Genomic DNA, 20,871 nt, shown 5'->3' on the forward strand with positions numbered 1-20,871 from the left:
ATACATTCCTATTAATCCTAATCATTGAACAGTGCAGTCAGATTCAGTTATTTATTCAAATTGGATAAAAAGTTTTTCTGTCTAAGGAAACCCAGCAGATTGCATCCAGTCAGTGACTTGCAGCATTCACTCCAACCGGATGAGCATGTAGAGACAGTGGAGAGGAAAAACTCCCTTTTAACAGGAAGAAACCTCCAACAGAACCAGACTCAGTGTGAGCGGCCATCAGCCACGACCGACTGGGGGTTTGAGAGAACAGAGCAGAGACACAAAGAGAACAAAGAAGCACCGATTCAGGAGTACTTTCTATGGGAAGGAAAAGTAAATATTAATGGATGTAGCTCCTTTAGTTGTTATCCAGCGATGAACCAGATTTGTGGTGGCCCACAATTGTCTTCCTGATATGTTGCCTGTTTTCTTTTAATATTTCAGAAATATTGCACAAATAAGTGTGTTTGAAGTGTTGCCTTAAAAGTCATCTATAGGTGTGCCTCTAACCCACATGTTGTGAATTAACCTATTAGAAACTTACTATGGCATCTCATCACCATCTGAAAAATGTTTAAAGCCATTGTGGTCTTAGTGTATATAAACTTCTGAATCTTAAGAAATGCTGCTCATTTTTTTGGCATTTGGCAAAAAAGGTAATTTTGGTAATCCTAACTGACCTAAAGCTGTAAATGCTTAATATTATTTTACTCATATTAGACTAGAAACAGATATTCTGCCTACATTCAATCAATGTAATACATTGTTCCATGTGTTTATTTTCAAGCTGTTAGCCATAATAATAAATATACTCCTCAAAAAAATAAAGGGAACATTTAAACAACACAATATAACTCCAAGTAAATCAAACTTCTGTGAAATTGAACTGTCCACTTAGGAAGCAACACTGATTGACAATCAATTTCACATGTTGTTGTTCAAATGAAAAAGACAACAGGGGGAAATCTTTGGTGATTAGCAAGACACTCAATAAAGGAGTGGTTCTGCAGGTGGGGACCACAGACCACTTCTCAGTACCTATGCTTTCTACTTGATGTTTTGGTCTCTTTTGAATGTTGGTGGTACTTTCACACTCGTGGTAGCATGAGATGGACTCTACAACCCACACAAGTGGCTCAGGTAGTGCAGCTCATCCAGGATGGCACATCAATGTGAGCTGTGGCAAGAAGGTTTGTTTTTTCTGTCAGCGTAGTGTCCAGAGCCTGGAGGCGCTACCAGGAGACAGGCCAGTACACCAGGAGATGTGGAGGAGGCCGTAGGAGGGCAACAACCCAGCAGCAGGACCGCTACCTCCGCCTTTGTGCAAGGAGGAACAGGAGGAGCACTGCCAGAGCCCTGCAAAATGACCTCCAGCAGGCCACAAATGTGCATGTGTCTGCACAAACGGTGAGAAACCGACTCCATGAGGATGGTATGAGGGCCCGACGTCCACAAATGGGGCTTGTGCTCACAGCCCAACACCGTGCAGGATGCTTGGCATTTGCCAGAGAACACCAGGATTGGCAAATTTGCCACTGGCACCCTGTGGTCTTCACTGATGAAAGCAGGTTCACACTGAGCACATGTGAGAGATGTGACAGAGTCTAGAGACACCGTGGAGAGCGATATGCTGCCTGCAACATCCTTCAGCATGACTGGTTTGGCAGTGGGTCAGTAATGGTGTGGGGTGGCATTTCTTTGGAGGGCTGCAAGACCCTCCATGTGCTCGCCAGAGGTAGCCTGACTGCCATTAGGTACCGAGATGAGATCCTCAGACCCCTTGTGAGACCAGATGCTGGTGCGGTTGGCCCTGGGTTCCTCCTAATGCAGGACAATGCTAGACCTCATGTGGCTGGAGTGTGTCAGCAGTTCCTGCAAGATGAAGACATTGAAGCTATGGACTGGCCCGCCCGTTCCCCAGACCTGAATCCCATTGACCACATCTGGGACATCATGTCTCGTTCCATCCACCAACGTCACGATGCACCACAGACTGTCCAGGAGTTGGTGGATGCTTTAGTCCAGGTCTGGGAGGAGATCCCTCAGGAGACCATCCACCGTCTCATCAGGAGCATGTCCAGGTGTTGTAGGGAGGTCATACAGACACGTGGAGGTCACACACAATACTGAGCCTCATTTTGACTTGTTTTAAGGACATTACATCAAAGTTGGATCAGCCTGTAGTGTGTTTTTCTACTTTCATTTTGTGTGTGACTCCAAATCCAGGCCTCATTGGTTCATAAATTTGATCTCCATTGAGGATTTTTGTGTGATTTTGTTGTCAGCACATTCAACTTTGTACAGAACAAAGTATTCAATGTGAATATTTCTTTCACTCAGATCTAGGATGTTATTTGAGTGTTCCTTTTATTTTTTGAGCAGTGTATATTAGGTGTATAATGCACAAATAACCAAACATGGATGACATAAAGGAGGTCTATATCAGTGATCTATGGTGGATGATTGAAGATGGAAGACATCAAATTATTGTATTTTTATCTACAACTATATATATATATATATATATATATATATATATATAAGGCATTTTTGGTTTGTTTATAAATTATAAGCTAATTCAATGAAAATGTATTTGCTCATGACTGGTTGTTCCGGAACTTTGACCAAACCTAGAAATCAGATTCGGACCTTTAGGCATCTACTTTGAAAATTCCTGGTTTGATTTGAAAGATCCTTACATTTCTGTGTCTAGAACATTTAACCACCTCATAGCCGACACTTTCACAAGAGAGACCACTAGGTGGCATTCTGGGGCCAATATAGACTCGAAGTACATAGAAAATCGCTTCTCTTTGGAAACGACGCAGAAAATTTACGGACAAAAACGCGTTTCGGTCGGATAGAAAGATCCATGGAAATCTGTGAGGAATCGGTGCACGAGCGTGTTGCTGGTTGCTAAGCGCGCGCAGGCTCGCTGAGTTTACCGTTTGCGCCTATAAGTCCATTCTAGCTGCTGTAGTTCTGTGTGTGCCTTCCTATCGGATGTACTGTGTAATTATCAACCCTACACTGCTGCTTCACTCAGCGGCTGCTCCTTCACGGAAGCTGCTGCCGTGTCCTCTCTTTTTGTAGTTTGAAGGGCATGTCAGGGAGCTGCAGTTGCAGACTATGTATGTGTGTACAGGGTTAGAGACACGTTTGTGGGAGATAAAACCTGCCTGGAGATGAACTTGTAGTCAGCATCGCCTTAAGCCCACCTACCTACCTACCTCCACCTCCTCTCTCTACCAATCCACCGACTAAGGAAGGAAGGAAGGAAGAAAAGGAGGGCGAGGAGATGCCGATGGTTACTCGGGGGTGGCAGTGCAGGAAAGTTCACTGTGTTTCTCTGTAACAGGGAGTGAATCATATACAATCTTCCCCCAGACCTCGGACTGAACGACCTCTACGTCTGCACACAGGGTTTTAATCTGCAGAGCAGCCACAGTCCCTCGCACAGAAGAGCCCAAACAGGTAAAGGTGTTCAATAATTGGCTGGTGTGCTTAAACAAATACTGATGTTTACAGAGAATATGGTAGTCTTAAACAGGCATTCCTCCATTCGGAAAAAAATACTGTTTTTACTTATGTGTGTCAAATAATTGCTTGGTGCTTATAAGCCATGTTTATGAAGAGAAAACCTGCGCTGTCCACTTTTCTCTCACCTGCTGATGAATCACACTAATATTTTCATCCCTTATCTCAGATGCATATACACACTACCACGTTGCAGGCTCTGGCTGGCACCCACATGTCTGACATTATATTTTAATGCAAAGCATCGGCACAGTTAAAATGACCTTCATGCTCTTTTCTGACTATAAAAGCTGTCCTTGATGTCTGTTATTAGGCCAAATTATCTCCTGCTTTCCTCTTCTGATGAGATGTCACTCCTTTCTGTGCTCTGTATACAAACAATGCACATCAACAACTGCACACTGTATTGTCACAAGAGCACTGCATGCATTTTTATGTTTAGTCAGACCCTGAGACATATATAACTAATAAGCCATGCATTTAGCTCATACATGACAGGAAAATTTTAGCTGCAAGCAGAATCACCTGTGGCAATGGTGGAGTCCAAACCAATGCATGCAATTCTAATGCATCCATCATTGCTCAAGTTTCCTTGGTATTTGCTGGAACAGCAGCCAGTGTACCGTGAAGCTGTTGTTTCAAGGAAGGGATGTGTGGCCAATGAACCGACCTCCCAGTAAGAGAGCAAGATGTTTGCATGCAAATGATTGCCTTGAATTAGTTTGCCATTTAATTTTTTTTTTTCCAGAACATGGTTAATTGACAGTGCAGAAATATTTGCATCATACATGCAGGATGTTTTTCACTCTACAGAGACCCTTAATTACAGAAAACTCAAGCATAAAGTTTCCATTTGGTTGCTTTGTACTACGTTTAATTGATGGATTATATTTGATCTTGCAATCCAATTTTTTGGGATACTAACTAGAGCTGCACAATATATTAAATCGTGATTGTTGTTGCTATTTGTGGGTGATATAGACCTAGAATTTTATCGTGATTTTTTTGTGGTATTTGTGGTGAAAACTATAAAAAAGATACATCTATCACTGTCTTTTTGGCAGCAAATCCAGGTCAGAGCCTCACAAACACATATGCTACTCTAAAAAGAAAGCATATCCATTAGTACAAGTTACATTAAGTGGTGAAATTGTACTGCTAAACAGCACACAGTAAATGCATTCAATCACATTTTCAAACATATTATTCATGGATCCTCTCTTGGAACCCTCAATGGAAAGAAATAATTCAAACCGCAAAAGTAGCAATCCTAACTATACATACTATCAGCGGCAAATACAGTAAGGCAGCCTTGGGGGAACTGTGTCAGGGGCAATATATGGTGACCATATACAGTTTTTTTGCAATCACAATCTGCATTCAAATAATATATTTGGCCAGTTGCTTGGACTTTTCTTGTCTTTACGCCCACACCTGATATAGATTTTAGTGACTAAATACTAAAGCATGCAGAGATTGGTGATTGAAAAATGAGAAGAATGTGAATATTAGTTAGGTTTGATATCGCCATTGCAATATGTTTTCCTAATATTGTAAGCCCTAAGTGTAACCATAAAGTGCGTGTTGTTCTTACATCCTTGTCATACTAATCTGCCTTTTGTTTCAGTGGCGTAGCAACACACAGTTCCATTGGAAATTAAGGCACCTGCATCCCCCTCCTTAATACTGCAGCATAAACAGTTTGATCACTAGATGAGCCAGGCTACCACAGATTTGTTGTACATGTCATAAAATTGGGACAGCAACCGCTCTCACACACCAAGTATATCTTACATGTGCACCAATGCATAGTTGTCGCAACTGGAACTCAGATGCTGCAGCAGTGGCCCAATAATAACATTCCTAAATGTCATGCAACACAGTGCTGTTTTGAGTGATAAAGATTCACTCACCTCACAAATGAAATTTAATTTTCAGAATGTTAGTTGATCATTAAATACAGAGAAAAACTGAGAATGTGATGTCGGTGGAAAAGTGACATACCCCTTCCTGATGCATTAGAACACTGTGAATTCCACATACCCAATACACATACATTATTCAGTATGGGCATGCATCAAAAGTGTAGTGGGACTTGATGTTCCACAATGTTGTCCTTCATTCCCTTCATATTTAGACCCACAACAGCAAACATGGCAGGATGGAACATGCTGTGACAGCAGTTTTAGGTAGAGATGCATTAATCAAGATTTAGTCCGATTTATATCCCAACCCTGACTCCGGTGGACATTATCCACTTGACAGACAAAAATGTGCTGCAGGATTGCAGGTTATACTTTATTAATCAAAACATGAATCCCTAACCTATATTAGATCACTTTATTCATTATATTAAAATACTGCATAAAGTACATACATTAGATGATGCATTTATAAGCCAATATAGTAGGACCCTTAAGTTTTGATGCATTTATTTAATAGAATATTTCAGAAAGCAGAATAATTTTTCATATTCTGCAGCCTCTACGACACCCCCTGGAAAGAGGGGGAATAATGCACAATGGCATCAGGACCTGGAAGGAGCCATTTACAGCTGTGGCAGCAGCAGCTGGTTTCATCTCTGTCTGGGTCATTATTAGTATCCTTGTCACAGGGGCGTATGGCTCTGGAGGCCCTCATCACCAGCACACAGCATGGCTTTAGTTTCAACATTAAACACGAAAGAGATCTGAATCTGTCAGGAATAAACAAGACACAGCCATGCAAAGCCAGCATTTTTAGATAAGAATAATCAGCCCAAGCATACAGCTGATTTGTTCATTACCCTCGGTATCTAAAGCAAAGTGGCTCCTTGCCATTTGTCTGACTCATCCATCTAAAACTATCTTTGTTGTCAATTAATCCTGCCAGAGGAGCCAAGAAGGCCGGCTGGAGGCTGCTGTTTGGGTTGCATGCTTCCTGGCTCTCAGCTCTCGAGCCCTCAGGAAGGAGCATGTAAACACTGTGACAGGATTGTTATTATCCAATCATTTCACTCCTTCCTTGGTGAACGTGAGTGGGAGTGGAAGTGGTAATCGTTCCCAGAAAAGCTAATGTTTGGCTCGTTCTCTTTTGTTGTTGTGACGGTGGATGTTGGGATTGTGGCTTGTTGACGTCACTGATGGTGACTGCGAGGTGGTTGGCTGAGGCAAAACATGCAGAGCATGTCACAGAACGTGAATGCTCATCCTGGCAATCATTGTGATCAGTATAGTATAGTAAAGGTGGGTAAGATGTAACAATGGGTCTGTATAAAGAAATAGGGATGTAAAGGATCTCAAAAATTGGGCGATAAAAGAGAGCCGGAGAAGGATTAAAGCTTGGATAAACAGTACGTGCCAAAGGGAAGTATGAGGGGATCAGTTGAGAGCCATTCTGGAAAAAGACAGTGTTGCCACTGAAGGGGGCTGTCTTGGTTTGCACTCCCTCCCGTTCCCTTATCTCGTTTTGCACCCACCCACATCCACGTGTGCCCACTTACCCTGCTTGCTCAACCCCCCACTTAATGCTGTGCATGGACCTCAGGAATACACCATGTCCGGCCAGTTTCCAGGTTATTGCTGGACTGGAAGACCAGCGTGTTTCTGAGTACTTGAGAAATACTGAGATGGCTCTAATCACAGCATGAAAGTCAGGGCCTCTGTCTGCTCAAGGTCATGTGAATAATCAGACGAGAGCTCTATTGTTTTGGTGTCCCTGAGCAGGAAACTCTCTCTCTCTCTTTCTCTCTCTCTCTCCCTACTGACCCCAACGGTGCACACAATGTACAGGATGCAATTCCAGCCATATAAAGAATATGATGTGGTAACAATTAACGTCATTTGCTGCTTAAAGGTTCTCAATCTTCACAAAAATCTGACTGGCATTTCTGTTCCTGTCTTTATGAGGAATGTTTAAGCCATCACTAACTGGTGGATTGGGGTCAGCTTTTTATGCTGAAGCGCACAGAGGATTGTATCTAACTGCATAGTTTTTTTGTCGAGCCATGGCTTTAACATCCATGGCTTGTTGATGGTGAAGATGCATCAGCAAGAACTGTTCCATGTTATTAAATTCTGTAAATACTATGATACTTACATTGGAGAGATGATTCAGCTTATCCTTTTTTTATTATGTCTCCGTTGATTAAACTTATTAATGTTTAGAGACGCATTGAGAAGTCATCTGACTTTATGCCTGACTGGCCTTGATTGGTGTCCTGCCAGTCAGAAACAAAAAATCGGATCTTTTTCTGGTCAGTTAACACACCAAACCCAGTGGCAACATTTGCTGCTGACAGCACTCTTCGGTGCCAAAACTGTTATTGTGGGAGACGATCACGGAAAGTGTTCTTTAGGCTTCTGATAGTTATACTTAATGAATGATTTAAAAATCTAATAAAAAGAGAACAAATAGGAATATCTTATATATGACAGGAATTTACTAGAGATGTTTTATTGTTTTGTTTTATTTATTTTCCACTTCATTCAGAAAGAGTGTATTTTGTTCTTATTTATAGCTCATAAGGAGAAATCTGAATAGGCATTGGCAGATCAGAGCTTTACAAAATATTGGAACAGTGCATGTCTAGTAATAATATTGAAAATATTCATTTTTATTTTGATCAATTTTAATATTTTGTTAGAATGTTGGTTAATACTGCATTATGTTGCACACTAGATTATAAAGTGTAATATCAGTTCTAATTCAGTACTTTTACTCGACATATGAGGAGGCCTAGAAAAGCAAATGAGGGATTTATTTAGCCATTAACGACTGAATAGATTGTAATCCGAATGATTTGGCTGAATTTCCTCCTTTTATTTTGGCCTCTCTTTATCTCCCTCTCTTTTATTTTAACCCATGCTGCTGATTTGGGAGGTTTTGGACCATGCAGCTGTTCCTCTGTTGGCTTTAAGCAAATTTATACTGACTCAATTATTCAGTTGACGCTTGAAAACTGCTGGGCTGCTGCGGCAGGACTAGAGACGATGGTAAACTGTGTTCAGGTTAGGACAGTGAGACGTTTCTTCTCTTGTCGTTATTTCATGCAGCTATGTTCAGCTGTCTCCCATTCAGAGAAAGTAATTGGACCCTGGAATGATTCAGATGAAATTCTGGGTCTAGTGCCTCATGAAAGCATCAACTAAACTGACTTTTTTAATGAGCAGGGTCTACTTTTCAGTTTTATATTGTTTTATTTGGATTTTATTTATGAAGAAGATAAAAAAAAAAGGATCCATGGTTTCCTTTTTTTTTTTTAAATAAAATTTTGAAAAAATGTGAAATGCACTTTGTTCAGCCACCCATAAACCAAATTTTGTTCTAACTGCGACTTCTGGTCTTATAGGGTATGTCTCTTAAATCTTTGCACATCTAATGATGGAGAGCATCTGTGAACTTCAGATTTTAAGTATTGCCACAGATTCTTATTTGCATTTAGGTCTAAACATTTATTCGGCCATACTAATGGAAGAATAGGTTTTGATCTGCACCCATTATTTGTGTAGCTTTGTCTGACTGTATGTTTAGAATTGTTGTCATGCTAGGAGGTGAACCTTAGCCACGGTTTCAAGTCTTTTGCGACCTCTAACGGGATTTCTTGGAGGACTTCTCTGTTTTTAGCTCCATCCATCTTCCCATCAACTCTGACCTCCTTCGTTATCACTGCTGAATAATAACATCCCCACATCATGATGCTGCCACCACCAAGTTTCATGGTGAGGTTGGTGTGCCAAATAGTTCAATTTTGTTATCATCTGACCAGAGTACGTTCTTCCACAAGCTTGCCTTGCGTCTCTTCTTTTTAAACAAAGGTGTTCTTCTTATACATTTTCCATAAAGGCCAGATTTCTGCAGTAGACGACTAATAGTTGTCCCTTCAACCATTTTCTCCCACCTGAGCTGTGAATCTTCACAGCTTTTCAGGAATTGCCATGGCCTTCAAAGTGGACTTCATTAAGGGGTATCAGAATATAGGGGCTGAATTCACATGCTCGCCAGACTGGTCATAATTTTGAAAAAAAAAAGAAAACTATATATTTCAGTTTACAGTTAAGCACTACTTTTACTGCCATATTAATATCCCAATAAAATACATGAAAGTGTGGGTTCTTCAATAATTACGAGAAGGTTCAAGGTATGAGAACACTTTTGTAAGGCACTGTCTATTGCTAAAATGTAAACATAATGCAAACAATACCTTATCTGCTTTTTGTTGTCATAGAAATCACAGAAATGGACCAAGATAACCTGAGCCAAAGTAAAACAGATGAAGAGGGTTCAATCAGTGCAGCAGAGGCTTCAACAGCATCTTCAGCTCCCGTACTAGAGGCAGCCACCGATCCCACCACCGGCCATGCTCCAGCTCCTCCCAGGCCTCGGCGGCCCCAGAGAACTGCCAGGGTTGAGGGATCTGTAGATATTTCAGAACCCAGAGTTGAACCCAAAACCGATCCACTAATTAACCTGAGTGAGAGCACTCCTGACGGCACTGTGGTAAGCCATCCCAAACCCTCTCGACCCACCGGAGAGCGCCTGGGGCCGAGAATTAAAGCCGGTCCTAAGGGTCCAGGTCACCACCCTGTTAGAGCCGCCTCTGTGCCCCAACCGCCTCCCAGCAGACCTGTGCCCCCTCACCTAACCCAACATGCAGAGAGAGCCATGTCTGTGGCGGGCACTGCTGACACTCAGCCTCAGAATCTGGAGGACTTCAGGTTGGTTTTGCTTTCTCTTTGTTTGTACTGATATTCATGTCTCTGAATGCTTCATTTGGCCTCTCATTACCAGATCTCTGCAACAGAGTCGCCTCAGTACACATACCAATTATTTTTATACACTGAGGCCAGGCTAGCAGTGCTGCAAAAGTTGTTTTAAACATTTAGCAACAAAGTACTACCGTATTTTCCGCACTATAAGGCGCACCGGATTATAAGGTGCACCTTCAATGAATGGCCTATTTTAGAACTTTTTTCATATATAGGGCGCACCGGATTATAAAGCGCATAGAATAGAAGCTACTGCAGTCAAACGTTTGACTGGGGCTGCGTTATGCATCCACTAGATGGAGCTGTGCTAAAGAGAATGTCAACAAAACAGTCAGATAAGTCAGTCAGTCAAACTTTATTAATACACTACAAACCAGCGTTCTGATAACTCGATTCACTCTCATGGTAAGGTCTCCTCTACATAGAATTCTATTGAATAGAGCCAACCGCACGTTAGGAATGCATTGGAGTCTATGAAGTTGAAGTTGAAATCAAACGTTAGTTAAAACGTGAAAGATAACTTTTCCCTGATTCAGTAAACACGTAAAAGAAACAGTTTGATGCACTAAATCAAACGTTAGTACATTCACAATATAGTAGCGTTAACTGTTGAATTCTCTCGCTGCTGCTCTATGCCCATGTTCGACTGCGTAGCTGACAGCCTTGAGTTTGAACTCAGCATCGTAAGCGTGTCTCTTGAAAGGTGCAATTTTGGGGTCGTTATATACACACAAGTGGTGTTGGACTAGGAGTAAGCACAGTACAGGTGTTTACCGCTATTACTTCGGCGACGCCCCTGACTACGGTAGCCGTAATGCTGCAAGCGGTGCGGCTTTGTAGTTTACCAGTCGTACTGAAACATTTTGACAGAGCGCCGTGTACAACCAGTATGGATCAACCAATTAACCAATTGATCCATATATAAGGTGCTCCGGATTACAAGGCGCACTGTCATTTTTTGAGAAAATTAATGGTTTTTAAGTGCGCCTTATAGTGCGGAAAATACGGTAGATATTTGTTTGGGATGCACGATGTATCGGCATTGACATCGATATTGGCCGATGTTAGTAATTTTTTAACTTATCGGTATTGGTCCGATAAGTAAAACTCGGCCAATATTAATAACCGATATTTATTACCATCTTATTGCCTTTTGTGTTTGGGGCGTTGGCCTTGTGTTATTTGTTTGGCATGTGAAAGTGATAGTGATCCAGTGCAGGACTGTAGGGTGTTTAGCTGAAGCAGAGAAGCAATGTCAGTGGTGTAGTCGTTTTTTCACAGTGTTGAAAGGGTAGTGAGATATATATGATATATAGACTCAACGGTCACTTTATTAGGTACAGCTTGCTAGTACCGGGTTGGACTCCCTTTTGCCTTCAGAACTGCCTTGATCCTTTGTGGCATAGATTCAACAAGGTACTGGAAACATTCCTCAGAGAGTTTGGTCCATATTGACATGATAGCATCACACAGATGCTGCAGATTTGTCGGCTGCACATCCATGATGCAAATCTCCCATACCACCACATCCCAAAGGTGCTCTATTGGATTGAGATCTGGTGACTGTGCAGGCCATTTGAGTACAGTGAACTCATTGTCATGTTCAAGAAACCAGTCTGACATGATTCGTGCTTTATGACATGGCGCGTTATCCTGCTGGAAGTAACCATCAGAAGATGGGTACACTGTGGTCATAAAGGGATGGACATGGTCAGCAACAATACTCAGGTAGGCTGTGGCGTTGACACGATGCTCAATTGGTACTAATGGGCCCAAATTGTGCCAAGAAAATTTCCCCCGCACCATTACACCACCACCACCAGCCTGAACCGTTGATACAAGGCAGGATGGATCCATGCTTTCATGTTGTTGATGCCAAATTCTGACCCTACCATCTGAATGTCGCAGCAGAAATCGAGACTCATCAGACCAGGCAACAATTTTCCAATCTTCTTTTGTCCAATTTTGGTGAGCCTGTGCAAATTGTAGCCTCAGTCTCCTGTTCTTAGCTGACAGGAGTGGCACCCAGTGTGGTCTTCTGCTGCTGTAGCCCATCCTCCTCAAGGTTCGACGTGTTATGCGTTCAGAGATGCCCTTCTGCATGCCTTGGCTGTAACAAGTGGTTATTTGAGTTACTGTTGCTTTTCTATCAGCTCGAAACCAGTCTGGCCATTCTCCTCTGACCTCTGGCATCAACAAGGCATTTGCATCCACAGAACTGCCGCTCACTGGATATATTCTCTTTTTCGGACCATTCTCTGTAAACTCTGGAGATGGTAGTGCGTGAAAATCCCAGTATATCAGCAGTTTCTGAAATACTCAGACCAGCCTGTCTGGCACCAACAACTATGCCATGTTCAAAATCACTTAAAGCACCTTTCTTCCCCATTCTGATGCTCGGTTTGAATTGCAGCAGATCGTCTTGACAATGTCTACATGCATAAATGTATTGAGTTGCTGCCATGTGATTCGCTGATTAGAAATTTGCGTTAATGAGCAGTTGGAGGTGTACCTAATAAAGTGGCCGGTGAGTGTAATATCGTTAAACATCGGTTATCAGCCATAACCGTGGAATTAATATAGATATTGTCCTAAATTGTGATATCCCTAAAATTAGTTTTCACATTTCTAGCCTACTCTACGTGCTTTTTAAATACAAAATATATTGTTTTTACAAAGTGAAACAGTTTTCACTTACCAGCCTCGTACTAGTACTCGTCATCTTCCGCTTTATCTGGGACCGGGTCGCGGTGGCAGCAGACTCAGCAGAGACGCCCAGACGTCCCTCTCCCCAGACATCTCCTCCAGCTCCTCCGGGGGGAGCCCAAGGCGTTCCCAGGCCAGCCGAGAGACATAGTCCCTCCAGCGTGTCCTGGGTGGTCCCCTGGGCTTCCTCCCGGTGGGACGTGCCTGGAACACCTCCCGAGGAAGGCGTTCAGGAGGCATCCGGTATAGATGCCCGAGCCACCTCAACTGGCTCCTCTCGATGTGGAGGAGCAGCGGCTCTACTCCGAGCCCCTGCCGTATGCCCGAGCTCCTCACCCTATCTCTAAGGGAGTGCCCGGCCACCCTACGGAGGAAGCTCATTTCAGCCGCTTGTATCCGGGATCTCGTTCTTTCGGTCATGACCCAAAATTCATGGCCATAGGTGAGGGTAGGAACGTAGACCGACCGGTAAATTGAGAGCTTCGCTTTTCGGCTCAGCTCTCTCTTCACCACAACGGACCAGCACAACGCCCCCATTACTGTGGCAGCCGCACCGATCCGTCTGTCGATCTCCCTCTCCATTCTTCCCTCACTCGTGAACAAGACCCCGAGATACTTAAACTCCTCCACTTGAGGCAGGAATTCCCCTCCAACCTGAAGAGGACAAGCCACCCTTTTCCGGTCGAGAACCATGGCCTCGGACTTGGAGGAGCTGATCTTCATCCCAGCCGTTTCACACTCGGCTGCGAACCCCCCCAGTGCATGATCTAGGTCTTGGCTAGAGGGGGCCAGCAGGACCACGTCATCTGCAAAAAGAAGAGACAAAATCCTCTGGTCCCCAAACCAGACCCCTTCCGGCCCTTGGCTGTGCCTAGAAATCCTGTCCATAAAAGTTATGAACAGGACCGGTGACAAAGGGCATCCCTGCCGGAGTCCAACATGCACCGGGAACAGGTCTGACTTATTGCCGGCAATGCGAACCAAACTCCTGCTCCGCTTGTACAGAGACCGGATGACCCCTAGTAAAGAGCCACCGATTCCATACTCCTGGAGCACCCCCCACAGGACATCACGAGGGACACAGTCGAATGCTTTCTCCAGGTCCACAAAACACATGTGGACCGGTTGGGCAAACTCCCATGAACCCTCGAGTACCCTGTAGAGGGTATAGAGCTGGTCCAGTGTTCCACGGCCGGGACGAAAACCGCACTGCTCCTCCTGAAGCCGGGGTTCGACTATCGGCCGGACTCTCCTCTCCAATACCCTGGCGTAGGCCTTACCAGGGAGGCTGAGGAGTGTGATCCCCCTGTAGTTGGAACACACCCTCCGGTCATCCTTCTTATGAAGGGGGACCACCACCCCATTCTGCCAATCCAAAGGCACTGTCCCCAACCGCCACGCAATGTTGAAGAGGCGTGTCAACCATGACAGCCCCACAGCATCCAAAGACTTGAGGTACTCAGGGCGGATCTCATCCAACCCCGAAGCCTTGCCACCGCGGAGCTTTTTAACCACCTCGGTGACTTCAGCCTGGGTGATGAAAGAGTCCAACCCTGAGTCCCCAGCCTCTGTTTCCACCAGGGAATGCGTGATGGCAGGATTGAGGAGATCCTTGAAGTACTCCTTCCACCGCCCGATAATGTCCCCACTCGAGGTTAGCAGCTCCCCACCTCCACTGTAAACAGTTTTGGCGAAGCACTGCTTCCCCCTCCTGAGGCGCCGGACGGTTTGCCAGAATCGCTTCGGGGCCAACCAGTAGTCCTTCTCCATGGCCTCACCGAACTCCTCCCAGGTCCGAGCTTTAGCCTTTGCCACCGCCCGGGCCGCGGCACGCTTGACCCCACGGTACCCGTCAGCCGCCTCAGGAGTCCCACAAGCCAACTACAGCTGATAGGACTCCTTCGTCAGCTTGACAGTGTCCCTTACTGCTGGTGTCCACCACCAGGTTCGGGGATTGCCGCTGCAACAGGATCCGCAGACCTTACGGCCGCAGCTACGGGCGGCAGCATCGACAATAGATGCGGAGAACATGGTCCACTCGGACTCTATGTCTCCAACATCCCTCGGAATCTGGTCAAAGCTCTCCCGGAGGTGAGAGTTGAATACATCTCTGGCCAAGGGGTCCGCCAGACGTTCCCAGCAGACCCTCACTATGCGCTTGGGCCTGCCAAATCTGTCCGGCTTTTTCCTCCCCCAGCGGATCCAACTCATCACCACCAGGTGGTGATCAGTGAACAGCTCAGCCCCTCTCTTCACCCGAGTGTCCAAAACATGCGGCCGAAGGTCTGATGATATGACAACAAAGTCGATCATTGACCTCCTGCCTAGGGTGTCCTGGTGCCAAGTGCACTGATGGACACCCTTATGTTTGAACATGGTGTTCATTATGGACAATCCGTAACTAGCACAGAAGTCCAATAACAAAACACCACTCGGATTCAGATCGGGGAGGCCATTCCTCCTGATCACGCCTCTCCAGGTGTCACTGTCGTTTCCCACGTGGGCGTTGAAGTCCCCCAGTAGAATAATGGAGTCCCCAGGAGGGGCACTATCCAGCACAGGGACGCCAAGAAGGCCGGGTACTCTGCACTGCCACTTGGCCCGCACGCTGAAATGATAGTCAGAGACCTCTCCCCAACCCAAAGGCGCAGGGATGTGACCCTCTCATCCACTGGGGTAAACCCCAACACAAGACGGCTGAGCTGGGGGGCAACAAGCAAACCCACCCCAGCCTGCCGCCTCTCCCCGTGGGCCACTTCAGAGTAGAAGAGAGTCCAACCCCTCTCAAGGAGATGGGTTCCAGAGCCCACGCTGTGCGTGGAGGCGAGCCCGACTATTTCTAGTCGATATCTCTCGACCTCCCGCACAAGCTCAGGCTCCTTCCCCACCAGCGAGGTGACATTCCACGTCCCTAGAGCCAGGCTAAGCATCTGGGGATCGGGCCACCGAGGTCTCCACCTTCGTCCACCGCCCAATCCTCTTTGCACCGGTCCCTCATGGTTCCCCCTGCAGGTGGTGGGTTCACTGGGGGATGGTCTCGCTTCTCTCGTTCGGGCTTGGCCCGGCTGGGTCCCGCGAAGAGCAACCCAGCCACCAGGCGCTCTCCGACGAGTCCCGACCCCAGGCCTGGCTCCAGGGTGGGACCCCGGCTCCGCCGTACCGGCGACGTCACGTGCCTCGATTTTGTAGTAGTCATGAGGGGTTCTTGAAACGCTCTTTGTCTGACCCGTCACCTAGAGCCTGTTTGCCATGGGAGACCCTACCAGGGGCATTTAAGCCCCAGACAACATAGCCTCTAGGATCATTCGAGCACTCAAACCCCTCCACCACGTTAAGGTGGTGGTTCAAGGAGGGGTTTACCAGCCATGTTATTAGGTATTTGTTCAATTGCCCTCATAACACAAATAGCACCACATGGCAATGTGCCAATCACATGACAGCAATCCAAAGGCAACAGCAGCCCAAATAACCTGTCATTACAACCAAGTTATGCAGAATACCATTTCTGAATGCACAACATAAACATCAAACCTTGCAGCAGATAATGCACCATGTTACAAAGGTAAAATCATCCTCACTAGTTTAATGGACATGCAATGACCTTACTGTACTTCATGGCCTCCATGTCATCAACAATGAATCTGCACCAACTGTGCGATGCTGTCAATGTTTTCAACACCTTGTTGATATGAAGGATTAAGGCAGTCCTGATGGCAAAATGAGGGTCCCAACTTGTATTAACTAGGTATATCTAATAAAGTGGCGAGTATGTACTGAATCATGTTGCCCTGATAGGCAAAACTGACCACCTACAACCCTAATTGCAAATATTTGAAATGTAGGATATATGGCTCCACCTATATTTATATGGTACAATAATAGAATTTAAAAATGTAAAGGTTTCAAACATCACACTTATAATTAGCACATGAAAAACATCTCCTGCTATGGTGAGACAGTAAAAGAAAGGGAAGGAAAGGCTGGGACAGTGATGAGATGTTGATGCAGAGGTTGCCGTCTCATTCAGTCATTAAGCTGTCACTTAGGTCTGTAGGAGACAAGTGGCTGTGGGAGCTTACGTAACACCCTTTCCTGACAGGCTGCACATCATCACCTGGAACGTGGGCTCCGCCATGCCGCCTGATGACATCACCACTCTGCTGGGATTGAACATGGGGGACGGAAACACGGACATGTACATCATAGGGTGAGTGTCCTGTAGGGGGCACATCATTGTGTTCCACAGTGGTCACTTTAATGTTGGCATGTCCCACATACTCTGCTGGGAAAATGTATTTGCCTCCTTACAGATTTGTTCTGTTTCAGCTTTTTTTGTAACAGTGGAATGTTTTAAATCATGAAACTAATTTTTATACCAGACAACAAAAACCTGAATAAGTGTAGTTTTCAAATGATGGATTCCCTTTATTTAGGGAAATAGCTTTCCAAGCAAGCCTAGCTCTGTGTGATAAAGTAGTTGCCTCTTTAACCTCATAACTGTTTGTGCCACCTTTGGCAGCGACAACTGCTACAGAACTTGTGATAACACTTTTACATCTGTCTTTTACATCACATGGAGAAATTTTGACCTATTCCTCATTGCAGAAATTAGGCCACAGTGGAAAATGAACAGCCTGTTTAAGGTCATGTCGAATTTAAGCGCAGACTTTAAATAGGTACTCTTGGAGTAGGCCAGCGAAACTTGGGAAGGTTCATTATTGTTTTATATCTTCTGTATTTATGGTACCCTGGAGTCACAAAACCTTGGAAATTGCTTTGTAAATAGCTAAAGTCAAAACAGCCAGAATGTAAAAGGAGATGTAATGATGGGAACTGTATGAATGTAACTATATGTGTTTTTATTTTTTTAACAAACTTCTTTTTTTCTGTTTTACATAAATTATTTATTGCTCTATGACCAAATAGTTTTCTTTTAATTTTATTGTACTTGTGACAATGACAATAAAGAATGTTCTATCGTATTGTAACCCTTTCTACATATGGTGCATGATGTGTTGCTTTTTGAGATGGTTCAGCCTACTTCATGTTGTCAGACAAGTTCTATTTAAGTTATTCCTTGACTCTGCTGGACTGGCAGTTATCAAACCTGGGTGAAATCCAATAAAATGTGATTAATCACTATTATTTCATGACTTAACAATGGTAGTGGTAATATTTCTACATAGGACCAGGCTGGTTTACATAGTTGCTTTTCTCTTAATAAACAAAATTATCATTTTAAAACATTTTATTTTCTTAAAGTTGGTTGATCTGAACAATTTTGGTGTGACAAAAAAGCAAACTGAAAAATCTGTAAGGGTGCAAATACTTTTTCACAGCACTGTAGATCGATGGTATTGAGGTGACAGGCCTAGATTTAAATGTATCTCATAGAAAATTCTCTCGGGTTTAATTTTTTTGTGTCATTTTCTTTCCAAGGCTGCAAGAGGTGAACTCCATGATTAACAAAAGGCTGAAAGATGTCCTCTTCACAGATCAGTGGAGCGAGGTCTGCATGGAGAGACTGAGCCCCTTTGGTTATGTGCTGGTAAGTAATGGTTTGTTTTTGTTGTAAAAAATAATGCTGCCTGTCAGAATAAAATGCTAAACGGGTCATTTTTGTGCACACGACATTATTACTGTGGAGATCTCAGCTTCTTGCTGTTCAGCCCTATTTTGTTCCCTGAGCAACGGATGGAGTGATGATTTATAACAGGCGTGTATGTCAGCAGATCTGTTTTCCTCCGCTGTCTGCCGAGCACTCACTGACTCTTCTTCACTGTACCTTTGTAGCTCTATAGCTTATGCCTTAAAGGCAGCTTGTAACTTGCAAATGCGATAATACTGAGTTACTGTATAGTTTACCTGCTTCCAAAAACATCTACATAAGACAGTTATATAGGGACATGTGCAAATCATTTTGTTGTTTTCACAGTTTTGCCATGTCAAAGCTCACTTTACCGCTGCTTCTGGAACAAAGTGTGGCACAGTTGCCGCGTTGAGCCAGAGTGTGTGTGAAATAGCTGTCAAGCAAAAAGTGTTGGACAAATGTCTCCCAGGGTGTCATTTTTATTTTTGGATCAGGTTGTTGTCAGTGTGGACAGGCCTCTGACAGTGAAATTGATGCTGTCCCCCAGCAATTTCATGGCCTGCTTGGTTGGCTTAAACCTTTTTAAAATCATTTTTGTGTGTCTGCTTCTGGTGAATATTTAGACAGTAGATTGGGAGTTTTGCGACACAGGATTTTGTGTCAAATGTTTTGTAATAAGAAGTTACAATGCTTTGCAAAAGTAAAAATACCCCTTAGAAAAGTCTCACATCTTGCTATAAACCCCCTGGATTCAATATTGTGTAGAACCACCTTCCGTTGAAGTATACATGCAGATGCAGTGAAAAGCTAGACGTACAAAACTACCAGATTTGTACATCTAAAGAGCCAACATTTTCTTCTTCTTTGTAAAACAGCCCAACCTCAGCTAGACTTAATGAAGAGCATCTCAACAGCAGTTTTCAAGTCAAGCCCCAGATTCTTTTTTTTTTATGTCTAGGCTTGGACTGGGCCATTCTAACAGTAACAGGTAATTCAACAACAAATGTTGCTGGACACTGGAGCTTGACACCTCTGCATAGATTTCCTAATGGGATTGCCGTTTTTAGCTTATTTCATCTTCCCATCACCCAGTTTCCCTGACCCTGCTGAAAAAGCAATCCCCAGAGCATGCTGCCAATACTGCTTCAGTAGTGATGGTATCAAGGCTCAGCAACCTTTACAATCCAAAGAGTATTTTTTTTGTGTAGAGCCCCAAAGCCTTCAATACACTATAACCTGTAAAATTATTAAAATATATCTTAAATAATTATTCTTAAATATGGAGGGTTAAATAAAAAAAAACATTTTATTTGTCTTTTAGAATGAAAAAACTTGAAAGAAAAAAAAAAAACCAAAGGAAAATGATGTTTTGATTATATGAATGTGTTTGTGGAAAATGAAGAAAGAAAAAAATGTTTAGTTCGGTCCTAATTACAAAAAAAAAATCTTTCAAGTCTTTTTTTTTCTTTGCACCATTAGTGTTTTATGAAAATGTTATGGAGATGGGCCATAACTTGAAAACACACATACAACCTGCTAAAATTGTTCTTTTTGTTACCTTTATATGTAAAAATACTGCTCAGTTTCCTAGCATTTTTGGTCATTGCTGCAGACCCCTGGTTCAGGGTGATGTGCAATGTTAGTTTCCTGCCACTCAAAGCATTTGCCTGTGTGCCATAAAGTTCAAATATGGTCTCATCTGACCAGAGCAACATTCTTCCACACGTTTGCTGTATCCTCTACATGACTTGTGGCAAATTTGCAAACAGAGCTTATGACTTTTTACAGCAATGGATTTCTACTTGCCATTTTTACATAAAAAACAATCTGTTGACTGCAAAAGTAGTAGTTGTCCTGGCAACTGATTCCTGTCCCTGAGCTGGAGATCTCTGCAGCTCCCCCATAGTCACCATGGCCTTCTTGGCTCTCTAATATCTAATTTTGTCCTTACCGGGCCTGTCAGATTATGTCCATGTTTTGGAAGGGTTGGTTGAACTTTATTTTATTTAGGAGTAAAAGAGGCTCAATATAAATACACACCATTAAATGTGCATCATTTTCCTTCCACTTTAAAAATATGCACTACTTTGTGTTGGTCTACCACGTTAAATCCCAATAAAAAATCTTAAAGTTTGTGGCTGTAACATGAACAGATATGAAAAACACAAAGGGGCCTGAATGTTGAATAGATACAGATACAAGAGAACCCATCCTTCCTTCTTGCTTTAAAACTCTGATCTCTAAGCCATGTGTTCAATTTGCTGAAAGCACAGGAGCCTTTATTTAGTAGTGTTTCAACACAAC

The 20,871-nt window shown here is 43.7% G+C and overlaps 1 protein-coding gene across 1 annotated transcript in view; it reads left to right on the top strand.

The window, feature by feature from the left end:
- Positions 1 to 2,929: 2,929 nt before the first annotated feature.
- Positions 2,930 to 20,871, top strand: part of inpp5jb (inositol polyphosphate-5-phosphatase Jb) — a 32,886-nt gene continuing 14,944 nt past the window's right edge. The window contains exons 1-4 of the mRNA XM_047381965.1: positions 2,930 to 3,462; positions 9,731 to 10,220; positions 17,077 to 17,184; positions 18,417 to 18,525. Of these exons, the coding sequence (XP_047237921.1) occupies positions 9,742 to 10,220; positions 17,077 to 17,184; positions 18,417 to 18,525 (696 nt within the window). The 5' untranslated portion in view covers positions 2,930 to 3,462; positions 9,731 to 9,741. The remainder of the gene's footprint in view (positions 3,463 to 9,730; positions 10,221 to 17,076; positions 17,185 to 18,416; positions 18,526 to 20,871) is intronic.

Source organism: Girardinichthys multiradiatus, chromosome 12 (assembly GCF_021462225.1).
Source record: "Girardinichthys multiradiatus isolate DD_20200921_A chromosome 12, DD_fGirMul_XY1, whole genome shotgun sequence".
Classification (NCBI taxonomy): Eukaryota; Metazoa; Chordata; class Actinopteri; order Cyprinodontiformes; family Goodeidae; genus Girardinichthys; species Girardinichthys multiradiatus.